At 30.2% G+C, this 13,155-nt stretch overlaps 1 protein-coding gene across 2 annotated transcripts in view; it reads right to left on the reverse strand.

Annotated features, from left to right (window-relative positions):
* LOC129962118 (insulin gene enhancer protein ISL-1-like) overlaps window positions 1-13,155 on the reverse strand; it is a 170,365-nt gene that overhangs the window by 25,889 nt on the left and 131,321 nt on the right. For both annotated transcript variants that reach the window (XM_056075852.1, XM_056075851.1), the window contains one exon: window positions 11,408-11,608. In XM_056075852.1, coding sequence (XP_055931827.1) covers window positions 11,408-11,608 — 201 coding nt within the window. The remainder of the gene's footprint in view (window positions 1-11,407; window positions 11,609-13,155) is intronic.

The following is a 13,155-nucleotide window of genomic DNA, read 5'->3' on the forward strand; positions in this document are numbered from 1 at the left end:
CGTTAATCAATACTTCAAAATATTGCTGCATCAAGCGAAGTAAATGTAACAAATCCAAAAAGCCTTCGGAGCAAAATGTAATAGATGCGTCACCTGAGATTTTTTGTGATTCTTTCGATCACACGAATAAACCTGAAAAGACATTTTATATTCTACGTTAAGCAATACTTCAAAACAGAAAATGGAAAATGTTGCTGCATAAAACGGAATAAACGTAACAAAAGGCTACAAATTCAAAAGCCTGAAAAACAACACGAAACAGACGCATCACCTGTGATTTCTTGAGATACTTCGGTCACATAAATAATCCTGAGAGGATAAATTCAAAAGCCTGGGAACAAAATGTAATAGATGCGTCATTGCGATTTCTTGTGATTCTTTGAGTCACACGAATAACCCTGAGAAGAAATTTCAGGCTCTATGTTAAGCAATACAGAAAATTCAAAATGCTGCTACATGAAATGCAGTAAATGTAACAAAAAATAGACAGAATAAAAGTAACAAATGGCAACAAATTCAAAAGCCTGGAAAACAAAACGTAACAGACAGGTTACCTGTGATTTCTTGTGATTCTTTCGATCACACGAATAAACCTGAAAAGACATTTTATATTCTACGTTAAGCAATACTTCAAAACAGAAAATGGAAAATGTTGCTGCATAAAACGGAATAAACGTAACAAAAGGCTACAAATTCAAAAGCCTGAAAAACAACACGAAACAGACGCATCACCTGTGATTTCTTGAGATACTTCGGTCACATAAATAATCCTGAGAGGATAAATTCAAAAGCCTGGGAACAAAATGTAATAGATACGTCATTGCGATTTCTTGTGATTCTTTGAGTCACACGAATAACCCTGAGAAGAAATTTCAGGCTCTATGTTAAGCAATACAGAAAATTCAAAATGCTGCTACATGAAATGCAGTAAATGTAACAAAAAATAGACAGAATAAAAGTAACAAATGGCAACAAATTCAAAAGCCTGGAAAACAAAACGTAACAGACAAGTTACCTGTGATTTCTTGTGATTCTTTTGGTCACACGAATAAACCTGAGAAGAGATTTCAGGCTCTGTGTTAAGCAATACAGAAAATTCAAAATGCTGCTGCATGAAATGCAGTAAATGTAACAAAAAATAGACAGAATAAAAGTAACAAAATACAACAAATTCAAAAGGCCAGGAAACAAAACGTAACAGACGCGTCGAATGGGCGCGATGCGTAAAAATCATTTTCTTGCACTTATGTTTCAATGAAGTTACATCCTACACACCCAGAGCTCAACAAAATTCACTCTTGCGTGTAATAATCGGGGTGGAAGAGAATACCTGAATCGAATAAACAGATGGACAAAGCGTACGATCATTTTTTTTTTCAAACTATCCCGACAGTTATCGAGACCATCGTTGCGTGAACTGCGCGAACAATGGCCAGAGGTGGTGGGCGTGCGCCGTGGAGGGGATTTTCGGCAAAAAGATGAAAATAAGTGCATTGTGCGTCGGAGACACTGTTTGGGTCACGTGCCGACCCACCGACTGCGATGGGGCCTACCTACACAGATATCCGCCCCTCGGTCAAAATGTGTTTACATATGTGACGCAAGCTTCGACGTTTATGATATATCCTTCCCTGGAATGGACATTTATAAAGACTGCATTCATTTCTAATGTTATTTCAAATATGAGTTTTGCTATTATAATCATTTGTCAAATAGGCCTGACAATGAGTTGCTTACAGAAATGCTAGAGTTTTAAATTAAAAAAGAAAAATCAACACTGCTTTAAATGCGAATATTACAATTATAATATTTTGCATTCCAATTTGATATTCAAATGTGCATTATAGAAAGTTTTCATTGAATGAAAGAATAGTGCTTAAAGTTTAAATTTCGCAATAGTTATTTGTCACACTGATTTAAATACAGTAATTTGCACGTGCATTTATCGAAATTCGTAAATTGAAGAACAAATATCGCTAGAGAAACGAACTAAGTAGCTGTATTTTATTAAACTGATAAAGCTATGAACTGACAAAGACGAAATTTTCTATTCTTAATAGACAAATAGTGATATCGTTTTATTTGTAAATTTTACGTTTATCATTTTCTGTGCTGCAAATTTGCAATTATTTTCTCAACATTATATTACGTATTAATTGTACAGTGGTATAACGGCAGATAGATAGCAATCAATATCAAGCGTTTGAATTTCTGTTGTTGTGAAGCGAGAATTTTGAGGAAATTTTTTTTTAAAGTTATGTCTTCCTTATTTAATAGAAAGATAGGTGAACGGGAAGACGAGGAGGAATGTCAGTAATTGACCATTTTCTGACTAAAGGCCAGTTGCCTCGAAGAGGATGTCAGTTCGACAAATCGGTCAGTATTATGGGCGTACTAAGCTAAAGATAGCAATCGGCCACAACAAATACTGTCAATACTGCTTTGTTCAATGGTGGTGGGGTGGTCGGCAGCACACAAGAAGAAGAAGCAATTGCCGCAAATGCTGAACTTATTAATCTGTAAGATTAGAAGGTTTCGCTCCCAGCTGGCTTTCGCTCGGAAACTTCGATGTTGTCCGATACTATACCCGATATTCTTCAGTTCCAGTTAACAAATTTTGAACTTGACTGGCCATTCGTTTAATGTTGGAAGCTTAATCTTTTCCATGATCATAATATTTGTTCGCCGATCGACCAACGTCCAATTCAAAATTCAATGCCCCACAATATGAACATTCTTTGCTCATGTTCTCCAAATCCAAATATTGTTTCATTTTTTCACGCTTTGCCGCCAACATAGCAGCTTCACGATCAGGTTTTCTTTTCAAATTGGTAAGTTCAGCTCAAAAATTTTCCGTTACACAAAATAGGTAAACAAACGTGAAAGCTATTCCTTAGTGTTGCCACAAATGGTTTGTCTAAAAGTAGAATTAACAAATATTATTGTTTAAACTCATTTGCTATTAATTTACCGTTAACTAAGCTTTATTTTTTTTCTCTTGTTTTTTTGTCACCTTTTCACTGTCAAGTACAACATAAATATTTACTACAATGTAATAACACTTTTCATTAAATTTTCAAACAATACTCGCAAAATAAATCTCAAATGTCATTGGTTTCGCTATTTACCAATAAAAAAACTAATAAAACGCAGTGTTTACAAAAAAAAATTTCATATTCTAGATAGATACAGGTTTAAGTAAATACATCTTAATAATTTTGATTTTATATTTTATGATTGTCCGAAAAATTAATATACTGTATTGTATTATCCTGATTATTTTAAAGAAGATTATGACATTCAATATCATTTTCATAAAATTATTTTCAGAAAATCTTCACAGCGATTTTTCTGATTGGAAAATAAAAAGTATAAAAGGCGCAAAGATATGAGAAGCATAGAATTACGTTAAAGGACAAGAATTCTAATTTTCTTCTCACTCAATTTTGTCCTTCATTTTTATTTCCTGCTAATTGAGACGCGAAAAGAATATCTCTTACACGAGCGACAACATGAGATTTTAAATACCGGTAGCAATAAAAAGACATAACACGGTGTGAATAAGTAAGATGTATTAACGAAGATAACCTTTTAACTTTGTTTTTTGCCTTATGTTCGTGTAATACATATTCTGATTTAGAAACAAGAATAAAAAGGGTGTTAAATTATTAAAAATTTTAAATACTTTTAAAAAATTGAACATATAAAATATGGTAATAAAAAATTTAGCCTTTAAGGACTTAAAATACTGAATGCATAAAAAAATTGTATCTAATGATGATTAAAAGTGAATGTCTCAGTCTTAAGATTACCATTCTTAGTCTGCTAACAAAGAAAAAAACTAATTGTTCTTAAAATTAATTAAAAATTATTCGAATGTTAATAATCGCAAACGACAACTATCGAATTTTTAGCCAAATCCAATAAGCGGTTGACTGTCTGTCGGTCTTTACTTTCTGAAACATATAAACGCGATAACTCAAAAACGCTATGACGTAAATATATCAAATTTGTTATGAGATTTTGTGTCTACAAGTATAGTTTTGAATCAAATTTTTATTACATTCGGTTGGAAAAAATACGACTGAAACACAAATTGGATTTTCGGATACTATAAATAACATGTCATGGATTAATCGCCAAAAAATTCGCCAAGGACGACATGATAAATTCAATAAACTGCTAAATTCACGCCAAAAATTTATATTTTTTTAACTATTGTATGCCGCTGCCATGCAATGCGGTCTCCAGAATAGCACCTTTGTAAGATTGTATGTGAAAAAGGTTTCGAAGAGACCACTACTTTCGGTTCGATTCAGCGCAGCAATTATTTGAAAACGGGTCCTATTTACGCCAAGGTACAGAAACAGAATATTGTGCCCAGAATATTAATAGCCTGTATAGGAACCAAAAAGTATTGTTAAAAAATCAAATAACGATTCGAAATCTTTACTAATAGTGATGTTAAATTGTTTGTGCTTGTGCCTATTGAGCGCTCTGCAGGTTGGGCCGTTTGACCTAGAGGTACTAAACTGGCATACATATTTTGGGGCAAGGAATTGCCCACCTGGAAACGATTTTTTTTAATTTAATTAATTAAAAAGTTGGTGATTTTTCGTGATAATTATTGATAACATTACGGAGTGAAAAAGGATTTTTACATCTTAAAATTCAAAACAGCACCTTTTCAACTGCACCATTTTTCTTAGCTTTATAATTTTTTTTTCTATTTTTAATTTATATCTCTTTTTATGATTATCTGATCCGCATTTGATTTTTTTATGCTTTAAAATAGGGTATAAATAATTTAAAAAATATTTACAACAATTTGTAAAAAGATTTTTACAATCTATTTTAGAACGATTTGTTTCATTGTTGAATTCAAGTAAAACTCATATCTATTCCACTGCAGGTGGAAATAACTCATTCTAATTTTTTTTTTCACTGTTGAATACTAAGACATGAAGATTCGACTTATTTCTACATGTTGAGTAAATTTCAATATAAAGTATACTTTTAGTAAAATTTTTGAAATTTTGTTGTACTTTCTGTTACGGTTTAGTTTCATAATCAAGCCATAGTGAAATTTCTTGACTTATTTTCCCAAGTTAAGTAGATTTCGATATAAAGTATGCTTTTAATAAAGTTTTTGAAATTTTTTTGTACTTTCAAATACGGTTTAGATTCATAATCAAGCAATAATAATAATAATGACAATTTAAGTATCACCATTTTTAAACACCGCTGATCTTTACTGGAATATATTTGGATGTATGAAAGCATGAATAGAAAATTAGCTAAATGCATAAAACAGTGAACAGAACTGTTAAAGTCTTCTAAAATAATATATGATTATCAAAAATTTGTTAAAAATAATTTGGTGGGGAAGTTGTTAAAACCAAGTTACATAATATATTTAATTAAATTTTTCAGCCACCGTTAATTTCGGCGAACCAACTGGACGCCAAAGGCGGCTAGTACCTAATAAAAATTCATGAATCCTCTGAAAAAGAAAGGAATAAATTTCAAGTGTTCCAATCATCTCTGCTTCGTGTTTCGAGTAGCACTCTGCTGCCAATCTTACCCAGTTTCCATAATCCTCTTAAGAACTCTCTAAAATAGTTTGACGGGGGAGGAGGGATGTGTTTATGCAACTGGTACATTCCCTGCCGCTCGGGGGTCCCTCGGAAAAGTGGTAAGATAAGCTATTGCGCGAGAAGGCCGCCGTGTGCTGAGCTGTGAAATCAAACGTGACTTGTTAAACCTTTTCTCTAAAACTCACCCCTGGGGGGCAGGGATATATTTGTTTTCGATAGCTTTTTGCTGTTTTAGCGGTACCATCTTAACATCTAAATGGCAGATGGTGGAGAAAAAAAAATCAAGTGTTAAGTTTAGGCTCGTGGGATAATGGCTGTGTTGGTGGTTTCAAGAAATAGATCTTTGGGGATGTGCTATCTTTGATTTAATATTTCTCATGGGTGTATTATAATGTATGTTTCGCTAGCCATCATTTGTGACCAGTGCTTAACCCAGATTAATTGATTTTAAAAATTGAAGTTAAATATTTTGTATATCTATTATCCCTTAACGGTTTTCTCAAAAAATATTTCTAATTTTGAAGGCATAAAACTTTTATTATTTTAGAAACCTTTCATAATTGCCCATCATCAGGCCAGGCTTTCTCCAGTTTTCTGTCTGTATTTTTATACATCCAATTATCACCCATTTTAAACCAAAGGATGACATTTAAAAAAAATATTTGCTTAATTCTAAAGCTAAACCTTAATTGTAAGTAAACTATATTTGAAAAAATTTCGTTAAAGACTTTATACTAAAATCTACTCAATGTAGAAAATAAGCCGAATCTTCATATCTTGATAATTAACAATGCAAAATGATGAAATATTAAAAAAGAGTAATGAAAAAGATTTAGTTTCACTTCTGTAATGAAAATGAATACGTGATGTGAAATACAATTTAAAATTTTTTGAAATATTAATTGAAATTTTTAAAAAGTTATACTTTAACAAACTTAGTGTGACTAAAAAGATAATTTTCCGAATTTCATTTATGATGTAAATATCGTTTTTATGCTGTAATATTATTTAAACTTGTGAAAGAATGTCAAAATTTTGCTCAACTTTTAATTATTTAAAATTTAAATTAAAAAATCAAAAAATTGTTCTGAAATGCCCATTCCCACTTTCCAAAGTATATTTCACTAAATGTTGTACTTTCACTAAATGTTATATTTCACTAAATGTTGTACTTGCAGCTCGGATTCTTTGTTCTATGGCTAACCAACACACCATAAACTTTTTCCATTATTTTTACCAGATATATGTTTGAAGACATTAGCCACTTTACATATAAATTAAAATTCAAAATTATATTAACTTGGAAATACTGCATAAAAAGAAATATCGGGGCTCTGAGGCCTTGAAAAACTGTGAGGTCCCTTGACAATTGTCTGTCGATCCTACACCGAGATTGGATATTCTTATGACCACTGGCTTTTTCCTTCACAGTAGTCTCCGAGCAAGGATTCTTGAATTCTGACCACCCTGTACTTTAATAGGCATGATTCTTCTGCTGCATTTTTAGAATTCTTTTTCTATTGCCGATAGAACAAACAGAGAAAAGAAGAAAAAAACAAGTACTACTAATCTATCGGCCAGCAATATCAGGAGGACCTGGGCCTGGTAGATGAGCAGACTGCATGTCTGACGCCGACTGGGCCGAGTTTGGCGATAATCTTGAGAACAACCATGCCCAGAAAAACGAAGAGATATCAAGGTCCAGGAAGCACCACGGCGAAATCTCTACGACTGGATTGGCGCCATGGCTATCTTAGCCTCGGCGCTCGGCCCTACCAGTCTGCGGTAGGGGTCTGAAATCGCCTTCGGATACCTTTTATTGTGCAATTATTGCTGATCGGCGCCTGCTTTTTTAGGAATGGCAAGGTGCATGTGCTGCCAAAAGATTTCGAATGATTTCTTGTTAGTTCGGTTTTATTTTATTTTTTTCAGCCCCACACTTTCCTGGTTAGGAAGAGAAAGCTTTTTCCCGAGGTACCTACCATTAGGAATCGGCAGCGATAATAGATAAATTCACTTCTGGTTTTTCTTTATTCTGTTTTCTCGCACACAATTCTATCTGTTTACGCTTGGCGATAAAATTTGGAGCAGTTCCGCCTTCGGGATTTAAGTGTGGGAATTTAATCTAGTGGAATTTGACAGTAAAAGTTGGTCAGTGGAAAAAGGTAGAGATTAACATTTTTTTTTTTTTTTTTTTTTTTTTTTTTTTTTTTTTTGTAGCAAATGTAGAATACTTTAAAAAAAATTATTGGACGAATTATTTCATATTTACAGAAACATTAATGATGAGTCGAGATATTCAGTTGGAAAATTAAAAACGTACAGGCGGAAGTGGAAGTGGAAAATTAAAATAATAATAATAATAAAAAGGAAATTGTTTCAAATTTAGAGAAACTTTCATGCTAAGTTCGGTTTGTCTGTTGAAAACGTATAGGCTAAAGTAGAAGTGGAAAATTAAAAAAAAAATACATATAGCAAATTGTTTCTACTTTGGAGAAACTTTTATATTAAATCTAGATATTCAGTTGGAAATTTGAAAACGTATAGGATGAAATAGAAGTGGAAAATTAAAATAATAATAATAATAAGGGAATTGTTTCAAATTTAGAGAAAAGTTTAAGCTAAATTCAGTTGGTCTTTTGAAAACTTACTGATTAAAGTAGAAATGGAACACTTTTTTTAAAAAAAATAATTAGCGAATTGTTTCAAATTTAGAGAAACTTTAATTACTTTTTAAGAACTTTTTAAGTCGAGAAATTGGGTTGGAAAGTTGGAAACATACAGGCTGAAATAGAAATGGAAAAATTAAAAAAATAATAATAATGGGATTTTTTTAAATTTAGAGAAACTTTTATGCTAAGTCGAGAAATTCTATTGGTCAGTTGAAAACATACAGGTTGAAGTAGAAATGGAAAAAAGCTTTATTTATTACTATTATTATGAAGCGAATTGTTCCAAATTTGGAAAAAAATTGCTGTTGAAATATTTTTGTTGTTGTTGTTATATTTGAATTCACTTTCATTTTAATTATCGGTGGATTTGGACATTTTTCGACTCTAGGTTGTACACTTTATAAGCTTAATAAACTGGATTTAGTTAAAATTGTAAACTTAATGGAAATGTTAATGATTTATTTTAGGTTAAAGTTTAATAGTTTTTGTAAAAATGCATATATAAATTGACTCTTTTGTTTTATGATTGTACAGAATCAGCGTTTGTATACAATATTATTTTTTGAATAAACGTTCGATGTTTATAAATACTATAAAGCAAAAGTAAGAAATGAAACGCATAAAAAACTAATAAATTATAATAGAAAAAATGTTGATACTATTCTAATATTTTATAATTTGAATAGTTACATTTTTTTGCACATTTGTTTGGCAATGAGACTAAAAGCAATTTTAAATAGGTCTTCTTCAACATAACAGTAATAAGCGGCTGCTTAGTTAGAAATACACTGCTGATTTCATAATTCAGTTACTTCTGACAATTTTTCAATTTTAGCCAACACTTTTCTCCGATCGCTTAATTGCATCATTTTTCCTGCTTCCTTAAATTGCTTGTTAGATATTGTTTATCAGTATTGATAATTCAACAGTTTTTGTTGGTGTATATATAAATTATTGTCACTACACGCAGATGATATATAAACACTATTGTATTTCAATCATTTGAATTTTTTTATCAAAATAAATAACTGATTTTTAATATAATAAAATTATATCCAAATGTTGATACTGTTCTTGCCATCGATGAATACAAATGCCCATGCAGTTAAGAAATATTTCTAAGCAGGACCGGATTAAGTCTTAGATAATTCATATCTTGAAGTTCTCTTTCATCTCCACAACTTCTAAAACCAATTATTTTTTAATTGATTTTATTTTTAATATCTTTAAAGAAATTCTAAAAAGTAAATTTTGACATACTGAAATAGCAAAACATTTAGTTCGTGTCATTTTCTATGTTCTTGGTTTCAATGTAACGTCTCGATAATAATAATAAAAAACTGAAATAAAATGTATATGGGTATTTGAAACAAAAATATTTTTTAAAAAAACGGCAGCACTTTTTTTTACGAAATTTAAATACTATTTAATTTAAAGATCTGATAGTTTTTAAATTATAAAACAGCATATTTTGCTAAATTATTAAAACATAGTGAACAAAACTTGCAAAAAGTTATGAATTAGGAATGCTTTTAATATAATTTTCCATAGCTCCAACATTTCTTGATTTTATTTAAATAAATTCCTTTGCACGATCTTGTAAAATACATATATATTTTTTGAAAATACCACAAAAACATTTAAGAGATCTTAGGATCTGCAGAGCTGTGTGGCACTTAGACAGCTGCCTATTTTATCTATTTATTAATTCACCCTGCCATTATGATGTTCATTTGGAAATATTCCGATGCAAGATTTTTAATAATATTTCAGGCATTTTAAATAGGTTAATTTTTTATTTCGTATGAGAACTATCCAATTTCATTTTCCCATTTTATATAAGGTTACACCCTATTATTCATCTCGGAATCACTTATCCACAACACTATACATATATATTTTAACACTTTATCTCTTTATCTCTTATTTTTATTATTTTGAATTAACGCTAAATAAATTTTGACTATATAAAGTATTGTATAAAGTTACAATCCTTAGTTTCAATCTTATGTAAAGGGAAGTAATATTTTCCTGAATTCATTTTCCACAGCATTAAACAAATATTTAAGCTTTTAAGTGAAGATTGTTGATTATGGTAATATTTTAATACATACAATTCTCAACGAACTTGAGAATAAATTTTGGATATTTAAACAGTTGTCAATTTTAAATACTTAATTTCATTTTATATTAAAAAAAAAGATATAAAATTAGTTTTTCGAATACATTTTATGGAATATTAGACAGATATTTAAGCTTCTAGTCTGGCCTGTATTCCTCCATCATTGATGCTTGTAGAAGAAATGAGACATTATTTCAATACATAATTTGTAACGAACTTACAAATACAAAATAAATTCTGATTAATTAAACTGTCGTAAATGTTTAATTTTTAATTTCAATGTTGTATTGAAAAAGGAAAAAAGGCATAATACTTTTACGAATGCATTAGACGCAATACTATACAGATGTTAAAGTCCACTGTCCATTTGGAATATCCACAGATATTTTCAAAATATCCATCAGTAATGATTGTAGGAAAATTGAACTAGTTCGTACCCGTTGAGCTCGTTGTCCTTCGCAAAATTGTCCATTTTGATTAATGTAACTTATGTATAATGTTTAAATCTTTAATTTCAATGTTATATTAAAAGAAAAAAAATGCTAATGTTTTTCAGAGCATGATTTAAGCAATACTAGATAGATATTAAAATCTTCAAAATATCCATCAATGATGATTATAATACAATACTGAACTAGTTCGTACCAACTAAACACGATGTCCTTCTTAAAATTTTAAATTTTGACTAATTAAAATTAATTTTGACTAATTAAACTATTGAATGCTGTTTCAATCTTTAATTGCAATATTATATTGAAAAAAGACAAAGCGTAATACTTTTCAGAATACGCTTTAAGCAATATTAGATATATATTTAAGTTCCAAAATGTCCATCAGTGATGATTATAGGACAAACTGAATTAGTTCGTACCAGCTGAGCTCACTGTCCTTCTTAAAAACTATATTAGACAGATATTAAAGTTTCCAAAATTACCATCAGGGATGATTATAAGACGAACCGAACTAGTTCGTACCAGCTGAACTCTCTGTCCTCAAAAACAAAGGCGTTGTCTCACCTGACTGACTATCTGCTGGAAGTGCGGCGTCGTGGGGTCTATATCGGGCTGCATGGCCGCGTACTCCGTGAGAGCTTTCCAGGGCGGCTGGTAAGTCTGGACTTCGATGGGGTTCATCTGGATTGGACTCTCGTGTCGTACGGGGCTTGTGGCCACCATAGGAACGCCCCGCATGGATCCCAGGGTCAGCTGTCTCCCGTCCTGAAACACATGGAACAAAAATAAGCAACGATGATGAAATGTCTTGAACTGTGTTCGCTCAAATGTTTCAAGTTTTAAAAATAGTGCGAATTTAATAACGTATCATAATATTAAGATATCTGACTACGTTCAGGACGAATTTTTTAAAATGTTTTTAAATATTTATATTTTTAAAATTTAACATAAAATATGTTTTTTAAGGGTTTTTTTTTTTTTTTTTTTTTTTTTTTTTAATCTTCCTCAAAATTGAAATATGTGTTAAAGGTGTTTAAAAAAAAATTCTAAAAAGAGTTATAAAACAAAAACAAGGCTATCAAGTGATTTGTTCATAATTTTCATATATATATATATATATATATATATATATATATTTGCAAAATTACACGAAGATGATATATTAAAATGTGATGGAATAATAAATTAGCTGTATTTCTATACATTCTTTAAATACTGAGGGCATAAAATACTTCTTTAAATATTTATAATTCTACTAGTACTGCAGATAAATGTCATGAAATTTTCAATTTCTTTCATTATGAAAAAAAATTTCATCAAATGAGCAGACTGTGAATTTTTTTGCTAAGAAATCACAGTACTTACTGAGGAAATTATTATACCAAATTTCAACAAAAAATATCCATTAAATCGTTTTTAACAAGTGTTTTTCTCCTCAAAAGAAAATTTTACCAAAATCTAGAATTTAAAAAAATAGCATTTAAAGTTTAAAAAGGCATTAAAATGTTTGTTATGTAAATATTAAAATGATGTAACTTCCCAAAAAATAAATGCAAGAACAAACTTCAATTGCTTTCATAAAGAGCGCTGTTCAGTAATTAAAATTTTCTGGTTTAAAAATGAAAAACAATGCTGAAAAGGACGCAAAGCGAAACATAAATGCCATTGCTGTGGTATTATACAATATTCTGAAAATAATATCGATATCGGGTTTGCCAAAGTTGTTTGCGAATTGTTCGATATTAACTAAATTGCAATCGGGATTTTCAAAACTGGGAAGATATTCTTTTCTTGTGTATTTTTGTTCTTTCTGTTTAGGTTTAAAAAAATTATAAAATGCGATTAAATAAATCGAATTCCGTAGCAAAGATTATGATCAAGATTGCATAAACCTAAAGTTTTCTGATGTATCATATAACAAAACCAAATATATAGAATATTTAATGTATCCGATACATGAATATTGATTTATTTTCCTTTTTATTTATTTCTAACTCTAATATAACAATAATTAAATAGTTATACATTTTATGGGCTCTAAACAAGTTGTACAACGTTTTTTTTTTTAAAAATTTTATGTTGTTTAAAATGCAATATAAGAAGAGAAAATGCTAAAAATAAAAGAGTAATGTAATTTGTACTACAAATAACTATAATTTTTCTAGCTAAAATCATTCTCTTTTTCTAACATTGAAATGCAGTGCTAATATATGGTATGGAATTCAGTTTTGCATAACAGTTTTAAAAATTATCTTTTATGAAAATGATTATTTGCCGAACAAATAATGGTTGCTCAGTTTATTAATGCAACT

Source organism: Argiope bruennichi, chromosome 2, assembly GCF_947563725.1.
Source record: "Argiope bruennichi chromosome 2, qqArgBrue1.1, whole genome shotgun sequence".
NCBI lineage: Eukaryota > Metazoa > Arthropoda > Arachnida > Araneae > Araneidae > Argiope > Argiope bruennichi.